General features: G+C 34.8%; 1 protein-coding gene across 8 annotated transcripts in view; it reads right to left on the reverse strand.

The window, feature by feature from the left end:
• The window catches only part of CNTLN (centlein), a 299,263-nt gene that overhangs the window by 142,498 nt on the left and 131,681 nt on the right, over positions 1 to 25,084 (reverse strand). For all 8 annotated transcript variants that reach the window (XM_046023817.1, XM_046023821.1, XM_046023820.1 and 5 more), the window contains exon 8: positions 13,929 to 14,123. In XM_046023817.1, the coding sequence (XP_045879773.1) occupies positions 13,929 to 14,123 (195 nt within the window). The remainder of the gene's footprint in view (positions 1 to 13,928; positions 14,124 to 25,084) is intronic.

Consider the following 25,084-nt stretch of genomic DNA (forward strand, 5'->3'; position numbering starts at 1 on the left):
ATGATCCCAGGGTCCTGGGATCAAGCCCTGCATGGGGGTGGGGGGGGGTCTCTGCTCAGCAGGGAGCCTGCTTCCTCCTCTCTCTCTCTGCCTCCCTCTCTGCCTACTTGTGATCTCTGTCTGTCAAAAAAAAAAAAAAAAAAAAAAACTTAAAAAAAAAAAAAAACGTTAACCAAAAATAAATAACCCACTAAGTAAATAAATATATCTAATGGCCTCCTGTGTATCACCAGACTATGTAGTCTGGTGATACACAGGAGTCTGTGTATCGAGTCTAGTCATGGTAATGATGGTATTTATTAACCTTAAGCCTCCAAGGACAAGGACTATACCTTGTATAACTTCATACCCATTGTGTCTAATACCACAGAGTCTAAAATAAACATTTGAAGGATAAAAAAACAAAAAACAAAAACAAAACCTCACTACCAACAACAACAAAAAGGTACAATTCCTATGTTAGACTATTAGGGAGTCAAAAACGTTTTTAAACATTTAATCCTGTTATAATGAAATGGTAATTGTACAAGCAGTTTATAAATTTATATACTGTATGTTTCCAAAGACAGAACATATATTCTTCACTTTCTTTTTATATGCTTATATACACACACACACATACACACAGCCACATGTAAGGCTCAAGAGTGTAAGCGCACTTGGGGGCTAGTATCAGGCCTCCTCCTCAGGTCTTCTTCCACCATCATTTGGACTGAAGGCGAGGCCAAGCACTGGGGCTAAGATCTAGTTTCCTTATATCCCCTCACATCAATCTACAGATGTCTAGAAGAAACCATTGGCAGAGACCTCTCTACCCCCCATATTCAAGCCACCACTACCTGCCTTAAAGTCACTGGAACTAACCTCATTATGTCTTTTATTCTGATTTCTGTGGGTCACCATAAGAGCCCTAAATCCTGTATCAATTTTTATGAAATCATCATACTCTCATGTTAGTTATGAATTATTTTTAAAAAGAAAAGACAGAAACCCCCAAAATGAACCAATAAAAAGCTTGCAGATTTATAATCAAACTGCCTAGGAAGGCTTGAAAAAAAATCTATCATATAGCTGGAGTTTATTGCCATGTCTCTATTCTCTACGTCACCTTTTACAATTAGACATGGTTTGAACTTCTCATTCTCTCTTCCATACCCACTTAACTCTTTCATGTTTCCCATTATGCTGTGTCTCTGCACTCCATCCTGAGCAGCGTTATAGTCCAATTTTCTGATTCTCTCTTTAGTTCAGTAACTCATGTTACTTATTAGCAAAACCAGATACAGATAGTATAAAAATTATGTAACAGACAGTTTCCTTCATAAATAGAGATTCAAAAAACAAAGTATCAATAAAATGAATAAATTAGTTTATAAAGAATTAGAAATACCTCAGGCATCAAAAGATTAAAACATTTGATAAAATATATCACCATTTCTGTATGATATTCATCAGGCTCCTTAAACTGATAAAAGGGTATCTATAAGAAACTTATAGCCAACTTCCTTATCCAAGGTAAAATACTCCCTTTGAAATTAAGAACAAGACAAGGACACTCATTATTACCACTTCTATTGAACTTTTCTATGGTAAAATGTATTAACACTGGTATAACGTATTGGGATTTTTGTTTCCTGTGTTGAGGATGAGGAGAAAGGGGATCCCTCTGACACTGTTGGTCGGAATGCAAACTGGTGCAGCCACCCTGGAAAGAAGTATGGAGGTTCCTCAAAAAGATAAAAATAGAACTACCCTATGAGCCTGTAATTGCCTACTGGGTATTTACTAAAGAAGATAAATATACATATTTGAAGGGGTACACACACCCCAGTGTTTATAGCAGTATTATCAGTAAGAGCCAAACTAAGGAAAGAGCCCAAGTATCCATCAACTGATAAATGGATAAAGAAGATGTAGTACCCACATACAAGAATATTACTCAGTCATCAAATATTAAAAAGAATGAAATCCTGCCCTTTACAATGACCTGGATGGAACTAGACTGTATTATGCTAAGCTAAATGAGTCAGTAAGAGAAAAACAAATACCACATGATTTCATTCATATGTGGAATTTAGGAAACAAAACAGGTGAACATGGGGTGGGGGGAAGGGAAGCAAAACGTAAGAGACTCTTAATGATTGAGAACAAACTTAGGGTTGGTGGAGGGAGGTGAGTGGTGGATAGGATTAAGGAGGTACTTATTATGATGAGTGCTAGGTGTCATATATAAGTGATGAATCACTAAATTCTACTCCTGAAACCAATGTTACACTATATGTTAATTAACAAGAACTTATTTTTTTTAGTTTACTAGTTCATTTGATTTTAATTTAAATTTAATTAAATAACATATAATGTATTAACAGTTTCAGATGTAGAGTTCAGTGATTAATTAGTCTTATACAATACCCAGTGCTTATTATATCACATACCCTCCTTAATGTCCAGCACCCACTTACCCCATTCCCCACACCCCTCCCCTCCAGCAACCTTCAGTTTGTTTCCTATAATTAAGAGTCTCCTATGGTTTATCTCCCTCTCTGATTTCATCTTGTTTTATTTTTCCCTGTCTTCCCCTATGATCCTCTGTTCTGTTTCTTAAATTCCACATATGAGATCACGCAATGACTGTCTTTCTCTGATTGACTTATTTTGTTTAGCATAATATCCTCTAGTTCCATCCACATCATTGCAAAGGGCAAGATTTCATTTTTTGATGGCTGAGTAGTATTCCACTGTATGCATGTGTGTGTACATATATATACATACATACATACCACATCTTCTTTATCTATTCATCTGTTAATGGGCATCTAAGCTCTTTCCATAGTTTGCCTATTGTTGAGTTGCTGCTATAAGCATTGGGATGTAGGCGCCCCTTCAGATCACTACATTTGTACCTTTGGGGTAAATGCGTAGTAGTGCAATTGCTGGAAACTATATTTCCATTTGTATTTGTAACTTTTTGAGGAACCTCCATACTGTGTCCCAGAGTGACTGCACCCGTTTGTATTCCTACCCACAGTATAAGAGGGTTCCCCTTTCTCCACATCCTCATCAACATTTCTTGTTTCCTGACTTGTTAATTTTAGCCATTCTGACTGGGGTGAGGTAATATCTCATTGTGGTTTTGATTTGTATTTCCCTGATGATGAGTGATGCTGAGCATTTTTTCATGTGCCTGTTGGCCATTTGTATATCTTCTTTAGAGAAATGTCTGTTCATGTCTTCTGCCCATTACTTGATTAAGAACTAAAATTTAAATAAAAATTTGGGGAAAAATTGGGATTTTTAAGGAAAAAATAAAACTGGGAGACTATCTACACAGAAAACCCAGAGGAATCTATAAAACATATTAGAATTAATACCGTTATTAACAGGGTATTAACAGGTGGCTGGATATAAGATAAACATAAAAATCAATTGCATTGCTATACACAAGAGAAAAATCTAACAAAAAGTAGCTAAAATAGCAACAAAATGTAAGCAACAAAAATGTAAGCTACTCAGAATCTAATAAGAGACAGTAGCTATCATATATCTAATAAAGAGATATAAGACCTCTATGAATAAAACTACAAAACATTTTAAAAATGCATTAAAGAAGACCTCAACCGAAGTATATATATAGCATATTTAGGGGTAAAAAGATATAAAATGCTAAAAATGTCATTTCTTCTCAAACTAATCATCATAAGGTTTTTTAGGGAACATGATAGCTGATTACGACATTACACTGAGGAGCAAAGGATCAAGAATATTCAAAGCACAGTTGAAGAACAATAAACTGAAGAGATCTAGCATATCAGATAACAAAACTCATCATAAAGCTATAGTAAGAAATACAGTGTTGTTATTTCAGAGATCACAACAGAATACAGAGCCTAAATTAGACCTACTTAAATATGAACCCTTATATCCATGAAATAAAAAATGTCAGAGGAGGGGGTCCTGTGTGGCTCAGTCAGTCAGGTGTCCGATTCTTGATTTCAGCTCAGGTCATGATACCAGGGTTGTGATACTGACCCTGCATTGGGCTCTGCACTGGGCATGGAGCCTGCTTAAGATTCTCTTTGTCCCTCTCCCCCTACCCATCCAATCCCCTCTCTAAAAGGGGGGAAAAAAAAGAGGAAGCAATACAGATCATTGAGAAAAGGAGTGATTATTAGCACAAAAAATAGTGCTGAAGCAAGAAGATACCCAGATTAAAAAAAAAAAAAACTAAACTAAATTGAATATTCTTTACAATAAACAAAAATCAATTCCACATAGAGACTTATATGTAGAAGTCAGAACTATAACACTTTAGACAAACATATAGGAAAATATCTTTTGAGTTCAGGATAAGATAGGATTTCTTAAACAAGAAACAATAATCACACACAAAAAAAGAAACAATAAGTGCAAAGTTTAAGAGAAAATGATGAGAAATTCAACTATATTAAAATTAATAACTATTTTTCAAAAGACACTACAGAATATGTGAAAAGACAAGCCGCAAGCAAGAAGATATTTGCAACAATTATAATTGAAAGCTGAGACTGTTCACTGATCTCTAAACTCCACTTCCTCTTTTTGGAAATGGACACATACTTGTCAATATTTGGGGGTTCATATTTCCCAATCTTCTTTGCAACTCTTCACCAAACAATGCTGGTAGAAGTAGTATGTATCACTTTGAAGCCTTATTCATAAATACTTCCTAAATATGATTCTCTAGGCCCTTTTTCCCTTCTTGTTGGCTGGAGTAGACATGATTCCAGGACAACTTTGATAGCCATGTTGAAAGTTAATGGATCCAAGAGATGAAAGGAGCCTAGATCTCTAAATCACTTTTTAGGAGCTGAATATACAAGTAATACCCACGCTGGATTGTAACGTAAATAAGAAATAAATTATTTTAAACCTCAGAGATTTGGGGTTTATGTAATACAGAAGCTCACACTATGGTCAATAATAATACAGCCAACAAAAGATTAGTATCTAAAACAAGGAACTTCAACAAAACAACAAGCATTCTAATAGAAAGAGGAGCAAAAGACACAAACGGGTATATCATGTAACATAAACGTAAGATGCTCAAGCTCATTAAAAACTAAAGAAATACAAACTGAAACTAGAATGAGATACTACTTTATCCCTTTTAAGAATGTAAAAAGAAGTCTATCATTTGAGACAGCCACTTTGGCAAGCAATTTGGCATTTTCTTGTAATCCTGAACATTTGTATACCGACAACAGGCTATTTCATCCTTAGCAATATATCCTAGAAAAAAATCTTGCATATGGGGTATGGACGCATGTACTACAAAGTTCATTGAAGAAGTGTATAAAAATTCCTAGAGCTAAAATATAAAAACAAAAAAAGAAAAGTTCATTGACAAAAAGAGTTGATAAATAAATTGTAGCCTATTCATTAAATAGACTGTTCCATATAAGGGTAAACAAAGTACAGCTACACTCAACAGCAGTGAGTTATCTTACAAAAATAAATTTTAAAGAAAAAAACCTAATTGTGGAGAATAATATACAAAGAGGATGATTTTTTTCTTTCTAGAGACAGCAAGCCCATGTGAGTGGTTGCAGGGAAGGAGGGCTGGGGGAGGGGCAGAGGGAGGGTGAGAGTGAGAATCCTAAGCAGAGTCCATGCTCAGCACAGAGCCTGACAACATGTTCAATCTCGGGACCCTGAGAGCATAACCTGAGCCAAAATCAAGAGTTGGACGCTTAACCAAATGAGTCACTCAGGCGTCACAGAGGTTGATATTTTTAAGGTTTAAATAAAGGCAATTCCAAATGATATATTATTTTAGAAAACAGTTTTAATATGGAGGAATTAATTTAAAAAATTAAGATCATAAAATAAAAATTAATATCTAAGAAAGTCATTATCTTTAGGGAAAATAAGTGAAATGGGATCGAAGGAGAGCACATAGGTAGCATCAAGAGTATCTGTTGATAGCTTCTGGTGGGTACACAGACACATTTTTTTTTTTTTTTTGGTGGATGTCAAATATTTAGTGATAAAAATTTTTGAAAAAAAGAAGAACATAAGAGAAAACAACATGCAGAAAAACAATTTTCTGCCACTTAGGAAAGGAAGGAATAGACTATCAGTGAAACAAAATAAAAATGAACAAGCCTATGGTTAAAATCACAACTCCAGCCTTGTGGTCTGCTGTTAACCACAGGAAGTGACTCTCATTCACAGGTAAATAGAATAAATGTGAGGCTTAGGTTCCTCTGTTGTCCTCTACTGCAAGATATTTCTCCAAGGCAAGAAAAAGTACTTCGGCATGAAAAAGATAAACAAGCACTGTGAGATAAGAACAGGCAGTCATTCAGAATTCAGCTAGTTAAGAGCAAGGTGCTAAGAAATCAAAGGTCACAGGTTCCAATCCCATATGAACCAATTAGCTTTGCCCTTTTCTATGGCAAACACTGTCAGTTGGCTCACTGATAATTCTGATTATAAGCGATCTCAGGGAGAAGATAAGATAAATCACCACCAATATAGGAAAAAAATTTCAAATTTACTAACATGACATCAAAAGTGGTTTTTTTCTATACAATGATATTAAGACCTAACTAATAATAACCTAATTATTACTCCAAATGCCCACCAGCATTGCCCCATATAATCTTCATAAAACTCCTATGAGGTAGGTACTATTATAATACCCATTTCACAAATGATAAAACCGAGGCTTAGAGAAATTAAGTAATTTTAATTAGGTAATTAAGAAATTAAGCAATTTGTGCAAGGTATCTAGAATTTAGGTTATCTATTACTCTAAATGTAACCCTCAAAAGTTATGTACAAAAAAGTACCACTATAAAAGCATTTGAAAAAGATAAATAGGATAGGAAAAATGGAAGAATAAAATATTCCTAACATTTCCCCTCAACTTGCCCACTTAGTCTCTTAGTAATCAAAGGGTGATCCCTGGACAGCTATCACAGCAGCATCTGGGAATGTGAAATAAATGTAGAATCTTATACCTCAGTCTAGACCTACTGAATCAGAGTCTATTTTAACAACCCCTTATACCAAGTGACTTGGATGTATATTAAAATCTGAGAAGCACTTACCTAGGCTATTCTTAGTATCCAGGACATAGCACACACTCTCACCTCAAGGCCTATGATAATTCACTTCCACCAAGGTAGAAATTCCTAAATAATTTTCAAACTGACATGTAGTCTACTTTCTCTGTGAAATAGCTCTTCCTCTTCCTCTCTATACAAGGCTCCCCATAAAGCTTTTTTCCACAAAGTTCATATTATGCTCATACTTCCCTTATAGCCCAGTTTATAATAATTATTTTCTTGTCTGCATAGCCATCTATAAAATTCATAAAAGCAGACTGTCTCATGCATCTTTGTATTCTTTCACTTTAAACCTGGCACCTGGAATAGAGAAGGATTTTAATAAATATTGATTATATCACGGAATAATACATGAATGAATAATGAATGGATGAAAGGAAGACTGGATGAATGAAAAGATCACTCTAGGGATGCCTGGGTGGCTCAGCAGGCTAAATGTCTGACTCTTGATTTCAGCTCAGGTCATGATCACAGGGTTGGAAGACCTAGTGCTGAGTCTGCTTGAGGTTCTCTCTCTTTCCCTCTGCCTCACCCCCGACCCCACCCCCAAGCACTCTCTCTATAAAATAAATAAAATCTTAAAAAAAAAGATGAGCCTATCAGACTAAATTCTAAAGAAGGGTTATAAAGATTATGTTACTAATTGGTGGAAATCCCGAGTCACCCATTGTTCTCCATTCCTATTACTAATACCCTGATTCAGAGCTTCCACTTCTCTCTGTATAACTTCAGTGTCCTCATTCCTGTTATGAGAAATGCTAGAATGTTTCTTGCCTCGGAATATGGTAAATCTATTTGTCTACTTGTAAGGCCTGGAAATCCTGGATTCATTTTTAATTTCTCCTTTCTTCCTAAAATTCACATCTATGCCATCTTCAAATCTTGTGGATTCTATTTTTGAATTATTTTCAAAATCAAAGTATGTCTCACTACCTAATCTAAGTTCTCCCTGAGTTTCATCTTTACCCTTACAATTTCCTCTTGAATTTGTTTCCCAGTTCCCATCCTTGCCTTCTGTAGTCTCCTTTCTGTACTGCAGCCAGGGTGAGCCTTTTAAAACTGAAGCTAGATATTATCAATCTTTTGATTGAAACACTCCAATAGGTTCCATGTTGCATTTCTATTCAAAACACACCAATGGATTTCCATCTCACTCAGTGTAAAGTTGGTTTCCTTATGGTGGCCTAACAAGGCCCTAGGAGACGTGAGCCCACCTCTCCTCTTACTCCTCTGAGGTTACCTCTCACTCCTCTCCCCAGAGCTCTCTCAGATCTACCCACACTGGAGGAGTGCTTACTACAGAAGGGAAACACAGAATTGCAGAGAAGAAGGAAGAATGCTCAGGTGAATAAAAATTCTATATGAATACCGATTCTTTAATGACTGTAATGATAATGTCTTAGAGGGTAAAAATGCATGTAACATCAAAATATAAGACAAAGATAGGAAAAACAAGTGAAAAAATATGGGAGAATGTATTAAGTTCCTTGCATTGCATGAAGTGATTACAAGTAAATTAAAACTCACTCTATAAAGTCCAAAGACTGCGCAGGAGTTCCACTTAATAATGGCTGAACTGATTCCATTAGATTAAGTCTCCTGCCTACAACTATTTAAACTCTTGAGAAAAATATAAAAATAACTACCTGAAGTTAACAGAGAATAATCAAACACAGGAAGAATCTGGACGAGAATTAATACTTGGAAAACAGAACAACACTGAGTGACCTTCCTCTTTTTATGAATTTTGACCTGAAGGAAGATCACAACTAATACTATGCGCGAAGGCTAAAATTCCAGTAGAAATGTACAGAGAACAAAGTTCAGACCTGTCACTGCAGCCAGAAAGAGGAAATTCTAGAAAAGAGAGAACCAAAACTATGGCTGTTTGCTCAACTCTTCATGTACTAAGAAAGACCTCTAAACAACCCAGATAAGGTTAAAAGAACATAAGAGCAATTTAATTGTACCTCTTTGAAGGAAAACAGGGCTTAGAGTTTAAGTCTAACCTAGTTACATTCTGATTAAAAACAAAACAAAAAAAGTCAACACTTACATAAGTAGTACAGCAGAAACCAGAGTATCTAAACATACCACTCACAATACACACTACACAATGCTAAATTATTAGACACAGAGAAAACATCAGTATATGACCCATATTTAAAAGCAAAGGAAAACCACTTTTTCATGTGTCTGTTGGCCATCTGGATGTCTTCTTTGCAGAAATGTCTGTTCATGTCCTCTGCCCATTTCTTGATTGGATTGTTTGTTCTTTGGGTGTTGAGTTTGCTAAGTTCCTTATAGATTTTGGATACTAGCCCTTTATCTGATATGTCGTTTGCAAATATCTTCTCCCATGCTGTCAGTTGTCTTTTGGTTTTGTTAACTGTTTCCTTTGCTAGTCAACAAACCCAAGCGGTTCCAAAATATAGAACTAAAATATAATGATTTTAAAGGATCTGTTTTAACTATTATAATAAGGACCTAAAGAAAAATATGTTTGTAGGATATGAAAAATTAGGAAAACCCTACAGATATATACCTAATACAAAAATGAAACAAATAAAAATTCTAATACTGAAGCATATAATATTTAAAGAATAATTCACAGAAAAGACTTAAAAAGCAAACTGGGGATAACAGAAATGTTAGTTAATTGAACGTAAATTAACAGAAGTTAGCTAATCTGAAGATACATAGACATTAAAAGATTTTTAAAAATGAAGAGAGACTTGCTGATCTAGGGGACACACTAAAAAGTCTAACACAAGTGAAACAGGAATCTCAAATGCAGAAAAGATGATTCAGAAAAATAACTGAGGAAATCATGCAACACTTCCCCCTAATTTGGTCTAATAAATAAATACATACACATTTTTTAATTTTTTAAACAAAAATCAAGAAACCCAGCAAAACAGCAAGAAGGCTGATTACAATGAAAATCATACTTGGAAACATCATAGTTAAAATGTTTAAAACTCAAGTTAAGATATTTTTAAAAACAAGCTAGACAAAAGTGGTACATCACATTTAAGTAAATAATGAAACAAATTCTCTCTGACTTATCATCAGAAACAGCTGAGTCTAGAAGACAGAAAAATGAAAGTTTTAAATTGCTCTTAAAAATATATAAGCAGCCAATCCAAAAGAAAGAAAGAAAAGAGGGACAGAGGAAAAAAAAACAGGATAATTTTTTTAATATAAAATGATAAAACAGCACACTCAACCATGTTATTATATTAATTCTAAATGGATTAACACTGCAGTGAAAAGGAAGAAATTGTCAGAATGAACAAAAATTATAGGACCCAACTATGTACACTTTAACATAAGGATACCTATAGGTGGAAATTAATAGGATGGGAAAAGGTATACCATGTAAAATGTAACCATCAAAGAGTTAGATAGGCTCCAGTAATGTAAAATTGGGTTTCAAGCTGACAAAATATTACTATAATTAAAACTAACAATTTAAAATGACAAAAGGTTCATTTAATCAGAAAGACCTATCAGAGGGACATTCTCTCTCGGCAACTGACAGAAAACCTGATAAAAATATTAAATACAAAAATCATTAAAGACAGAAGATCCAAACACTACCAAACACAATGAATAATTAATATTGATATTTAACACTCCAACAAAAAGCTGCAGAATACAAATTATCTGCAAATACACATAAACCATATGCTGATAACACAAGTCTCAATAAATTCCAAATACAGTAGTCATAGAGAGTACTATCTCTGACCACAATAAAGGTATATTAGAAGTGAATAGCAGTAACACATACAAATTGTCCCTGACTTACAATGGGTTCCGTGTTAAGATTTTTTGGCTTGATAGATGTCATTATCAATACACAGAACATTCTTGAAAAAGAATAAAGTGACTTACCCTATCATTTCAAGAGTTACTATAAAGTGACATACATGAGTAGATATTTTTCTGGACTCTATTCTGTTCTACTGATTATTTTGTCAATCATTATGCCAACAGCACACTATCTCAATTTTTTTTTAGCTTCATAAATATGTCTGAAAATCAGGTAGTGTAAGTCCTCGAATTTTTTAATGAAATTTGATTTTGCTCTTCTAGGTCACTGGCCTCTGACCATTCCCTGTAAAATCTTAGAATTGCCTTACTATCATCTTAAAGATACATTGTATACACTTAATACCTCTTAATGAAAAAACTTTCATTATCAAACTATGAAGAGATGGGAATAAAGGATATTTTACCTTTAATGTGATAAAGGATATTTACCAAGAAACCCATAGCACACATGGTGTTTAAAGGTGAAACACTGTCAGGTTCAAAAATAAGCAAAGTCAAATGGTGGTTACCTTTATGGAAGTAGCTTGCAATGAACCTCAAAGAGGTTTATTAGAAACTGGTAATAGTGTATATCTTGATCTGAGTGGTATTTACAGGGATGTGTTCACTTTGTGAAATGTCACAGAGTTACACATTTATGGTTTGTAAACTTTATTATTTGTATGTTATATTTCAATAAGACTGTTCATGAAAAATTTCAAGTGTTTTTTTCACGAATCTTTATAGATTAACCTTAAAGTTATATGTAAGTACTAAATGCTCAGCAGGGAACCAAGACACTTTAAAGAACAGTAAGAAAGTAAGAGTACATCTACCAAATACAGAGACTTATTAAGAGCTATACTAGTTAATATAATATAACATTGTATAGGAATACAGAGAATACAGAGCCTAAGAAGAAACTCGTAAGTATACAGAAGAAGACTATATGAGAAAGGTAGCCCAGTACTACAAGGGGAAAAAAAGGATATGTCAACAGGTTGAGCTGGAAAAACTGATTAGTACTGGGGAAAAGTAAATAAATAAAAATGGAACCGTACCTTATACTATACATAAAACAACCTAAATGAATCGTGAATATAAATGATATAAGCAAAGCTTTAAAACTTAAGAAAACAGAGGTGTTAGGACACCTGGAGGGCTCAGTCAGTTAAGCATCTGCTGAGGTCATGATCTCAGGGTCCTGGGATTGAGCCCCACATTAGGCTCCTTGCTCAGCAGGGAGCCCATTTCTCCCTCTGCCTGCCACTTCCCTGCTTGTGTTCACTCTCTCTCTTTCTGAAAGAGAGATAAATAAATTAAATAAATAAATAAATGTAATCTTTAAAAAAGAAAACAGAGGTGAAATCTTTCTGTCTTTGGGGTAGGAAAGGACTTCTTACATGAAACACCAAAGCACTAACTATAAAAGATTAATTTGTCTAAATTAAAATTAAGACTTTCTGTTCATCAAAAGACTCATCAAAGAAAAGATGAGGTAAGATATTTCACTTACTAGATGAGGTAAGATATTTCACTGAGATAAGATATTTCACTTACTAGAGATTAATATCAAGAATAAAGAACTTTGGGGGCGCCGGGGTGGCTTAGTTGGTTAAACGGCTGCCTCTGTCTCAGGTCATGATCCTAGGGTCCTGGGATTGAGCCCCACATCGGGCTCCCTGCTCAGTGGAGAGCCTGCTTCTCCCTCTCCCTCTGCCTGCTGCTCTGCCTACTTGTACTCTCTATCCCTGTGTCAAATAAATAAAATCTTAAAAAAAAAAAGAAGAAGAAGAAGAAAGAACTTTGGGGCGCCTGGGTGGCCCAGTGAGTTAAGCCTCTGCCTTCGGCTCAGGTCATGACCTCAGGGTCCTGGGATCGAGCCCCACATCGGGTTCTCTGCTCAGCAGGGAGCCTGCTCCCCCCACCACCACCTGCCTCACTGCCTATTTGTGATATCTCTCTCTCTGTGTCAAATAAATAAATAAAATCTTAAAAAAAAATAAAGAGCTTTTATGAATCAATAGGAAAAGAATCCAGTAGAAGAATGATTAAAAGATATAATTAGATGTTTCACAGAAGAAGGCATACCCTTGGCCCAGTAATCATTTGAAGATGTGCTTTACTATGCACAGGTAGATCAAAATAAAAAATTATACTTGAATTAGTTAGTTGCAAGCAAACTATGAAGTCTGACAATACCAAGTGTTAAGGAGGATGAGAATCAGCCAGATGTCTTAATATACACTGCTGGTGGGAATAAAACTGATGAAAAACTTTGAAAAATAAGTATTTTGTGAAAGTAACATTTTCACCCTCTAAACCCAGGATTTCCATTCCTAGATACATGTTCCACCTAAATGTATGCATATTTGTACCAAGAATCATGCACGAAAATGTAAGTTGCAGCATTATGCATAATAGCAAAAACTGGAAATAACCCAAACATTCATCTACAAGTGAACATACAAGTAGATAAGATATAATCACATAAAACAGAATATTGTAGATCAGTAAAAATTTTAAAAAAGCTATACCAAACAACATAAGTGACTCTTAATAACATAATGAGATGTCAAAATTGCCAAGCCACACTTTAAGATAGTGGCAGAATTGGGACTAAAAGGTATTAAGTATCATATATCAGGCATTGTGGCAACTTCTTTATAAGACTTCCTATTATATATTCTTTCCATTCCACTACCTCATTCAGTTTAAGTCTCAAAATGGGCATGAGCTATTCATTTGCTGTTATTATATTTCAATCAAGTGTTTCATCATAACTATACCAGTTATACCCTTATTTCTATGTACATTTCTACATGAATCTATATTATATATAATATTCATGTCTACAAAGTATAAGAAAATAGCACTATATGAAACAATCTGCCAAATCTTGTATTCCACTATATTAATTAAACTTTTTTTAGTCAATTGTAGGAGACAATTTAATATGATATTGCTTGGGTAACATTTTTAGAAAATGTCTCTCACCTGTTCCAGGTGCTCTGAATCACTGTCTTGCGGTAAAGGATAGGGTGCTCCTTGTGATTCCTGAAGCTTTTCTTTTAATTTAATGTTTTCTTGTTCTTTTTGAAACAGCTGATCCTGAAGACTAACAACACTTTGCCGGAGCATAGCTTCACTTGATTTTGTGGTTTCAAAGCAAATATGTAATTCATTGTAAAGCTGTTTCAAAAAATACATCCACATTTATTAATAATCAATTAGTAGTCACATCTGTATCAATATGCATACACACATATACATATCTATAAAGACTATATATGACATACTACTTGCTCTGAAGTGATTTTACTACTCTAGAGGGGAAACAAGCTATAAACAGATGAAAAACTAAATAATATAATCCAATAGCAACATAAAACTACAACTGACATTAAAAAGGCAGTAAGTATTACTGGCCAGTACAATACAGGAAAAGTGTGCTAAACTCCTAAGAAAGATGAAAACATTTTAAGCTAATTACATATTCAACTTAGAGGACTTTATGTAAAAGAAAGGACCTGAACTGAGATATGATAATATTACAGGAACTGAATGAAAACAAAGTCATTCCAAAGGTGTCAGAAATGTGAAAACATTAGGTACAGTTATAAGAAGAGACAGAAAGGAAGCATAAGATCTATCAGTAACTGAACCCAGTATATACATCTGAGAGAAAAACGAAGAGTCTTTCATTGAGAGTTCATTCGGGTTGACTGATACATTTCCATTTTGTATAAATTAGCATCTACGGCTGCAGCAGGGGAGGTGAGGGCAGAGGAATAGCAAGAGACAGTCAGGCAGTAAGAGCACAGAGTGTAGACTCCTGGAAGGTGCACTTGTTCCTGCAGGCAACAGGGGGTCACTGAAGACCTTCAACAGAGTGTGATACAACAGAAGTAATGCTCTGAAGGCATGACTGATAACTTTTCAATTTTTTAACTCAAGGAAACACGAACTTAAAAATTTAAAACTAGAATTTATTAATACTGTGAGACAGCATATGGTATGTATGTAAGTGGATTCATGTACAGTCACATATGGTTAACAATGGTATTCCACCAATACTCATGAACTTACATGGTAAGGAAACTCCTAACCAATGATTGTGATGTGAGGCATAATTCAATTTGTGGTAACTAATTCACATAAAGAATGTGTATTTGCTGATGACACTGGAAAAGTGACCCAAGAATTAAGACTTTTTTTTTAAAATAAGGCTAATAGTGAGATAGTGAGATCTTTATAACAAAAGCAAAATCCCTCAGGGTTTTTGCTCCAATTTGAGAGTTTGTGAAATCCCCAAGTTCAAAATGATGTAGCTAATACACTAGTTTTTTAGGTTTGCTCATCTAATTGAAGACTGGGAGAATCTTCCATTAGCTGGCCTTGCCTCATGGAACAAACTTAACTACACAAAAGATGGCAGAGTACTTTTCTGTATATACGCTATACTTTAATTTTTTTAACTGTAAAACTTAAGCCTTGTAAAACCTCTTTTCTTTGCTTTTTCTTAGACATATACCTTGTCATAAACATAAGATTGGCCACGCCATTCCTCTGACACAATATACCCAATATTCTTTTTATGTTCTATAAGGGATTATACTACCATGTTATTATAGTTATTTCAAATAATCCATTTTACTTTACAGCCAAAGTCTAAGCAATTTTTATAAAGGAAAGTTGCCATTATGATTTATATAGAATTTCAGGACATGAATTTGTACTTTCCCTCCCAATTACCTTTATACCAGGGAGTATGTCCAATGTCTTGTCCACAGTTGATACCATCAATCTAGGAGGGAAGAGAGAGTAGGAACCTGACCACTTTGAGGAACAATGAAGGGATCAGAGTGGGCCTTATAGTGACCTCCTGAGCTATGTTGCTGCTTTCATAATTGAGTTCAAGTGGAAAAAAAAAAATATGGAGACAAGAGCTAAGGTGTCTAGAGAGATGTGAAGCCAGGATGAATGAAGGTCTGCCTAACAGCATACACAGTCACTTACTCGGTGAAAAGATTATATAACTACTTTCTCTCTTACTTGTATGCTTTCTTAATACTAGCCGGCTTTTAACCAGCACAAATTAATCTTTCTGGTAGAAAATAATACAAAAAATAAATATGTAAATATTTAAAATAGTAAAGAATTTACAAATAGCTAATTATACCTCATTTTAAAAATATTAAAAAAAGGATTTATAGATTTCAAACATTTGACAGTCTCATGAAAATTGATTATTGCCCAAGAAAAACTCATAGTTTTCCTTCCACTTGCCCAAAGTACAGGAAGAATGATAGTGTGTGGTCAGGATTGAGGACGAATTTACTGACCATTAGTGTCAAGGGTGTGGTATATTTCTTTAAGTGTCATGTCTTGGGATCTTTCTTCAAAGTTAATAAGGCTCTGGGCCTATTCATACATGAAAGAAGTCTTTGTCTTAAAGTCTCTTCTCTTGTCCTCTCTCACGTCTCCCTCCTTTCTTGCTTCTATAACAATGGAAGACTAACTGTTCTCTTCTAAAGTTCTCCACTTTGTTCTCTTTGCCATGCAATTTACACAGGTGTACTCCTATTCAGCTGTCCTGGCTTGATCTGATATGACCAGTGGGCAACTCTAAACACTGAGGAAAACTGTCTTTCTCTGAAAATATCCATTCTTCCAAGCAGCAGATGGAAAAGAATCAAAAAAGCCTGGAACAGATGATCTAGATCAGCTCTGCTCCAGGAATTGGGACAAACTCTTATTCCTTAGTACTTATTCCAAAAACACATTTCCTACTTGTTATTTTCTTTGATGGCTGATTGGACTTCACTTAAGACCACTCGGTTGTGGACTTGGAGTACAAGGGAGCAAAGAGAGCCCTCCAGCCATTTTTAACTCAAGGCCCCAGGCCATCAGTAAACTTGGCTACAAAAAAAAAGTCTTCAGGGAGGCTAAGTCTATTTTTATTTCTGAAGTGGTTTTGGGTGACAATGCCTCAAGGTAATAGAAGGTTTATTTCTCTAGGAGATCCTGCAAAAATGCAAAGGTTTAGGATGTTCCAGTCCCCTGTTAAATGCCATTTTGTTCTCATCTCATTAAGAACAGTAGAGTGGGTCAACAAAGTTCTCAAGTGAGTAAATTAGGCAATACAACAAATTAACTCATCTGCATCGTTTTAGGCACTGGAGTTTGTAACTTTTTCTTTATTAGCAGTAACAATTTCTTACAACAGTTTTCAGAGAGGCTCTTTTCTCTACAATTTCTTTCCTCTAATAGTCCATAAAGCCAAAATGGATCAGAATTTTTTCCAAGATTCTGGCCTATGAAAACATTTAATCATATATTTCCATCTATACAAGTATTAATCATCATAATTCATAATCCAGGATGCTTACTATTCTCAATGCTGTTTTCTGTTGAAGAAATTAAAGTTTAAAAAGTTAAGAGAAATTCCAGGGGACAGAATGCAAGTTATCTCCAGGAATAGGACCCCAAACTCCAAGTTCTTTAATTTTCAGGGACTTACACCGAAGTTCTCTTCCCTTTTTATTGCTGTTAAGGAGCAAGATATTTTGTTAACCTTAACAATTTTGGAAGTGGATATGTTCTGTGACCCAATGACTAATTTGCTTAAGGAATAAAATTTTCCTTATTTAGTAAGTATACTATTTGCTATTGTGACTGAGACAATAAATTCTCCTAATGAAAACTGTTTGTAGCAGAAAAATTAGGAAAAAAACTCTGATTTAACATGCAGTTTAAACTAAAATAATGTATAACCTAACTCCTTATTTTCCCAAATTGATATTGCCTGCATCATAGAATTATCATTAAATAGAACAAAAAGTGATAAAACACATATTTAGTACCTCAAGGATGTTAGATGGTCTAGAAATCATAAAAGTTGATACAATCCCCATCTATAGTTAATCAAACACATATATAAATGGCATGCAAATGTAGAAAAACAATTAAAACTTAGATAAACGGCTACATGCTAAGAGGAAGAAAACACACTAGCTTACTTTTATTTCTCTTGATGGGTGTGTATCCTCCAGAGGAGCCCTCCACATTATTAGGTTTTGTGTATGAGACTAATGATTTGTTAAGAGAACCTCTGGGAAAATAAGACTCAACCCCTTCCCTGTGCTCAAAGTTTTTTTCAGTTTTCTCTCTTTATCTTTGTCTCCTCTACACGTTCCTCTCAACCTACCACTGAGGGTAACTGATTTTATCTTTTCTGACAATGAAATGAATACTATGAAATAAATCAACTTAATAAATTGGATAAAGGAGGAGAAATGGGAGGGAAAAAAAAAAACACAAAAAACCTGAGAGAAAGAGGAAAAAGAAACTCCATTAGAAACAGTAAGTTAAGAAGACCTAACTCTTCGAAAAGTAAGTTTAGTAAGAACTGAAGATAAACTATTAGTGTAATTTTTATTCAACTCACCTGAGTATTACAGCTAAGCCTCAATTATTACTTATAAGTAATAAAATTAATGTGAAAATATATTCGAAAACCTTACTTTTAAGTAAACAATTTCATCTAGTTGTTGCATGATTAGATTACTCAAATTTATTGGAAAAAAATCTAGAAAAATACATGTGGATGAGGAATAAACAAAAATATTAAGTAAAATCCTTCAGGATTAGAATGAATAACTTGACGTAATGAATACTACAGGTCTAAACAGTAGCATACTGTTTATTTTTGAGAAAGAAAGCAGTGTGTCATTCACAAATTTCAGCATTCTGAATTCCACCACTAATATATTTTTCTGGGGAAAAAAACATATATAAGAAAAAAAATCTGAAGAAAGTCAAAAAATTAAAAATTGTAATGCCATAGCAAAATAAAAGAAACCAAATTTTTATAATCAGGAGAATGAGTGGCTGAAGAAGGATGATGGGGGTCCTTTTCACAGAGGATGGTAACATGCTAGAATCCCTTTTCACCAGAAAGAATGCAATGGAATCTTTTTTTTTTTTTTTTTTTTTTTTTAAAGTAAACTCTATACCCAATAGGGGCTGGAACTCATGACCCTGAGATCCATGCTCTATTGAGTCAGTCAGGTGCCCAGGAATGGAATCCTTTAAGTAACATTTAACATAGGTATCAAGATAAATTTCCCACCATTAAAATTATTGAACAGTGAAAGAATTTTGGTAAGAATGAACAATGGAAGTTTATAGAATCTATTTGCAGAATCCTTTAAAGATAGGACCACATTATTCCATGTATAATGGAACTATACAGTGGGCTTTATAACAGAGTTTAATGTTGTGGGTTCCGAACCCAAGATTATGTAGATTTGAATTCTACCACCTTTCAACAATACTTTCAGCTTCAGCTACGTGATCTATAAAATAATAAGGAATAATAATACACCACATAGGGTTGGTATGAAATTTAAACAGTGAAACAAAAGGTCTTTTCCCAGTTGTTGATACACAATAAGCTCAACAAATGTTAACCATTATTTTATGGTTGCTGGATATGACTTAATTTGGACCTCAATCCCACATAATATGTTTCTGAAATGTGTATAAATGAAAACACAGATTTTCCTTGGCTTATCATAAAATTTTATATTCTTTACTTAGGATTATGCCCCAACTGGATAGTGTTTCTACTTGTTTTCTTAGTTTCTCCATACTTTTATACTATTCAGAACCATTTACTCACCCAAATAGTTAAAAGTCAAATGGGCTAGGATGATATTTAAATTAAGATAGAAAAATATGCCTACAAAGCTTAAAAATAGTTCCACTGGAAAAAAAAATCTAAGATTTTTTTTTTTTTAAACTGCACAATCCAAAATGGGATATCAACTCCTTAAGGTTCAATAATTAAACACTTCTGGATCATTTCTCAAGTGGCAGGCAAGTCGCCTTCAAACTTCATGATCCCCTGTGCATTCTCAACATTTACTAACTTAAACAAGACTATCTTTATGCATGAACTAACTAAGAATAAACTGTATGCTATTAAATGTTCTTACTGGCTTTTTCATAAAAGGAATGGTTCCCTGGCCCTGTGGGTGTGTGCCTTTGTGTCTATGTCTGCATATTCAATATCCTCTAATGAATACTAATAGTCTGAACTGACAATAAAGAGAGATGTTTATTGCAGCTTTATTTATAATAGTAAAAAATTTAAAAAAACAGTAGTAAAAATTTTAAACAAAACACATGATCAACACTGGAAATATGGTTAAATAAATTATATTATTATTTCCAAAGTAGTTATATGTCATGATATTGTTTTAATATAATGTAGTAAAGTAATGAAGTTAAAGATATTAGTGTATCCAAAGATATGTCAAAATGCATTTTAAAAAACTGAAAGGAAATATTTGAATGTTAACAATATTTGCCTCTTAGAGATGGAATTATTAAAAAAAAATTTTGTTTTTATGAATAACTATTTACACATAGACTAGCAAGGGAAAAATAATTGTAATATTTACTAACCACAGGCAAAATTTACAAAATATAAATAAATAATCAAGAACTTCTGAATTGAGTTGAGTAGTTGAGTATACTAATAAAAACCTTATGAATAGGGATGCCTAGGTGATTCAGATGGTTAAGTGTCTGCCTTTAGCTCAGGTCATGAACTCCAGGTCCTGGGATCAAGTCCTACGACAGGCTCCCAGCTCAGCAGGGAGTTTGCTTCTCCTTCTCCCTCTCCCACTACTTTTGCTCTCTCTCTCTCTCTCTCTATCAAAGGAATAAGTAAAATCTTTAAAAATAAAAAAAAATTTTAATAAACTTATGAATGGGGCGCCTGGGTGGCTCAGTGGGTTAAAGCCTTTGCCTTCAGCTCAGGTCATGATCCCAGGGTCCTGGGATCGAGCCCCGCATTGGGCTCTCTGCTCCGCAAGGAGCCTGCTTCCTTCTCTCTCTCTGCCTGCCTCTCTGCCTACTTATGATCTCTCTCTGTCAAATAAATAAATAAAATCTTTAAAAAAAAAAAACAAAAAAAAACCCACTTACGAATGAACAACTATAAGGACCTAAAATAACTTTTAAATTAAAATACTACAATGAGAATTAAAATTTCAGAAAGAGTATCAAGTCAAAAATTAGTCAAGTTCCCTCCTACACTACACCCCTAAGAGGTAACTTCTGAGGAACAAGAAAAAAGGAAAAGGAAATCAAAGTGGAGAAAAAAGGACAAAAAGGAAACTAGACATAAAAGAAAGTAAGCCAGATCTTTAAAGCAGCAGATGTCAATTTGCTCTTTTTTTTCCCACCTCTATGCTATTCATAAGCACAACATATTCCCATCACCTTTCTCATTATCTAGAATGATTCTTGGAACAGATGGTCTTAATCGTGGGCAAATGTGTGTGTCACGTTTCAAAAAGTATCCCAGATCAAGGCTGAAGTTATGACAAGTTCTCCAAATTGGAGTGATAAGCTCAACCTCTCCAAATTTAGTAAGGGTCTTGACTAGGGAATTTATGGCTTGAGGTAGAGTTTATATAAGAAGAGTTATTAAGAAACTAATTCATTTCACTGATGTCTTATCTTGTCAGAATAAATATAACTGGTATCATTTCATCAAGGAGAGTCTCTTACTCCTAACCTAGGACAGGAACAGGCCACAGGTACGTACTTCTACCATTACAACATACATCATTCTTACTCCTCCTACTCAGTATCAGTGAGCAATTAGATTTTATGCTGTAAGATGTAAAGAATAAAGGCAGTAAAAAGGCTACCTACGCAGGTAACAGGATCAGTGTTTAGGCAGTGAACCCAAGTGCAAAGACCTTGAGGTTTGGATGTTCAAGGGAAAAGGCAGAATTAAGTGTGGCTGCAGTGGAGAGATTAAGAAGAAGAAATGGCAAAGATGAGATCAGAAAGGTGATGCAGAGCCAGATCATATACGGTCTCCCAGGTTGTAGTAAGAACTTGGGTTTTTTTACTTTTATGAGACAGGAAACCACTGGAGGGAGCTGAATAAAGGATTTAATTTGACTTAGGAAGTTTAAGCAAAAACATCCAGGCATCTGTGTTGAGAATGGACTCAAAGGGGATTAAGGTCAGGAGCACAGAAACAAAGTGGGAAACTACTGCAGTAGCCCATGTAATACATGAGAGTGGTTTGGACAGAATGGTGACAGCACAGATGGTGAAAGTAGCAGAATATCAAACACATACTGAAGGCAGAGTGCACAAGAGTTTAGTTTTAAAGATGTGAAGTCATCTAGTTAAGAAGTTAAGAAATGTTAAGGAGACAATTACATATATTCTTTCCTAAAGTTCAGTTTAGAGAGGCAGAGTAGATAATCAAATTTGGGGGGCATCAGCATATGGACAATTTTGATTTTGAAAGCCCAGGTGACTGGATAAAATCAACTAGGGTGTGAGTTTAAACACAGGAAAAAAAAAGATATCCTAAGATTTGGGCCTGAGACATAACACTGAGGTGACATGGAGACAAGGAAAAAAACAGAAAGGAACAGAAAAGGAACAGCTAGAACTGAAGGAGGAAAGCGACACAATCACAAGTGCCTGCAAGCCAGGAGGGAAAGAAAAAAAATAAAGTATTTTCTAGGCACGGAGAGTCATAAATTGAGACACATGTTGCCAATAAGTGAAATAAGATAAAGACTGATATATGATCATAGAACTGAGCGATATGGGGATCACAGGTAATTCTGAAGAGAAACTGTAGCAGAGGGAAAGGGATAAACACTTGACTGGAGCTGGTTCAAGAGAGAAGAGGACAGAGGTAAATTTTGAGAAAACTTAAAGTCTTTCAAGGAATACTGCTGGAAAAGGAAAGAAAGAGAAGGAAGGGAAGAAAAGGAATATAGTGAGGTCAATACATATTTTCTATTGGGTGTTTTGTTCTCTCCCCCAGATCAGAGACATACCAGCCTATTTGCATATGAAGAGGAAAAAAATGATGCTATAGAAGAGAGGGGAAACATCTCCTTCTGTGGAAAATTTCTGGAACTGGTGGCAATAAATGCTGAAAAACCATGATTCTGAGAGTCTGAATCTGGTAGTAAATGTACTTAGGGCTCACAGAATATTTTTTGCCATAGGAGAGTAACCTTATGTCAACAAATAACAGATTCACTACAACTTTCTGAATTGCATCTATGTTCATTCTTTTCTTTTTTTCTAAGTATAAGAGGTCATTTTTGGCAACAATCAGATGTCTGTGTCATCAAGGAAAGGACTACAAATTCCTTTTAAATTTTTAGGTCATCCAAAGCACTATAAGCCTTAAAAAGTATTCTTCCATGTTTCCAATTGTCTGCATATTTTTGTCAGCAGATAAATTTACAAGATACTGTCACTCTGAAATTCAATTTGCATAAGCACATCCTAAAGCACTGGAAGATTCCCACAGCAGTCTGGCCAAATGAATGTGTGATTTTCATCTGCATCCATAAAGCTGACTACAGCACCACAAAGTGAAAAATTTTACTTTATTCAAATACCCAAAAATATCCCTCAAGTACGTCCAGTAATGAATAAACTCGTCCAACTGTTCTGAGAGTAGCATTTCTTTCTCTCATAAGCATTTTAATAGACAATAAATGAGGAGGCAGCTACCTAAACTGCAGTGTAGTGCTCTAAGACATATCTTTTACGGAACCAACGTACTTCTGCATTACTGAGAATCTCCTATTCTGTTTCCACTTCTTGAGAAAACCCGTTGAAAAGGTTCATGGTTCATGGTTCTGACTCAGTAAATTTGATTCTGTTCAGGATGGTAAGCAAGTATCTTTTAGAATAACTATGAAAGTTCTTAACGCTGATTCATGCCAAGCCAATTGTAAAACATGTAGGTCATGAATGTTTGAAGTTCTTTTTTCACTAAAGCAGCAAAGTCAGATGTACTGCCAAGCACGGTGAGTACTCCGTCCAACTCCGATGCAGCAAACCCCCTAATGTTAGTCATTTCATACAAATGTTTGTTGAATGGTAAATGGTATAACTCCCAATTTGACAATGATCGAAACATCTTTCAGGTTTTTCTCAAAGGAGAAATGACAAGACTCTCTAGAAAAATCGAATTTGTATGCATCAGTTGGTCTTCCTCCTGATACCAATACTGTTCTCAGTTCATCAACATATTTCTCTTTTTCCAATGCCATGTCGTCAGCTTCTTGGGAAATCTCTGACTCAGAAACTGTCCCGGTCCATGCTGACTGACCATCAGTAAGTGTAATAACAAAACCAGATACTAGTGTTTTCTTCCAAGCCACTTGTAGAAAATGAATTATATCAGGTTCAGAAGCAAGACAGATTCTGCTTACTTTTCTCTTCATTTCTGGTCACCTCTCAGTGCCTCCACTTCCAGTCTCCTCCAGTTTTATAACAACAAAAGTTTATAACAACAAAAAGTTGGAGAGGGAGACCTTAAAATTAGACTGTAAATCCACATTATATATGCTCATGCTAGAGGACTAACAGGAGCAGGAGGAGAGCCAGAGCTCTATGGACTGTCATGGAAATACATCCAAGGCATATCACTTAAAAAATGACAAGTTAAAGCACAGTAAGGATAGTGCAAGTTCATAAATATTAAAATTATAATATACCTAGATTTGTGGTATATGTGTACGTACACATACACACAGAATCCCTAATGCAGGAAAATCTGGAATGACTACTCAGATGACTACCCCTAGGGAGGGGATGAAATGAGCTGGGGTGAGTGGAAGGGTATTTGAATCTGTTAGACTACCACTATCAGGACTTCTGTAGTATTATTTCAATAGCTTATAATAATGTATTCTTGTAATGGTTGCATATTTAACAAAATGACTTAAAAATATTCTGTCCTTCTAGAGATACTCTTGGATACATTCAAATATTAAGAGTGGTCGCTTCTGAGGCAAGGGTTTTCAGTACAACTGCAGAAAACTACTGTTTTGTCTCATACACTTGTGTGTTATTTGAAAGTTTATCACGAGTATGTAAGTAATACTTTGGTAACAATTATTTTAGTTAAAAATGCTTAAGTACTCAGTTGTTCAAAATGATGTAGAATCTGCAAAAGTTCTCAGGTAGGTTATAAAAGAGATGATTGCTCTCTGCAGAGGTTGCTGAGAAAAAATCAACAAAAAACCATTAAGGCTGAGACATTTTTGTCTCAAATTTTTAGTTAACAATTTAAA

This window comes from Meles meles, chromosome 11, assembly GCF_922984935.1.
Source record: "Meles meles chromosome 11, mMelMel3.1 paternal haplotype, whole genome shotgun sequence".
Classification (NCBI taxonomy): Eukaryota; Metazoa; Chordata; class Mammalia; order Carnivora; family Mustelidae; genus Meles; species Meles meles.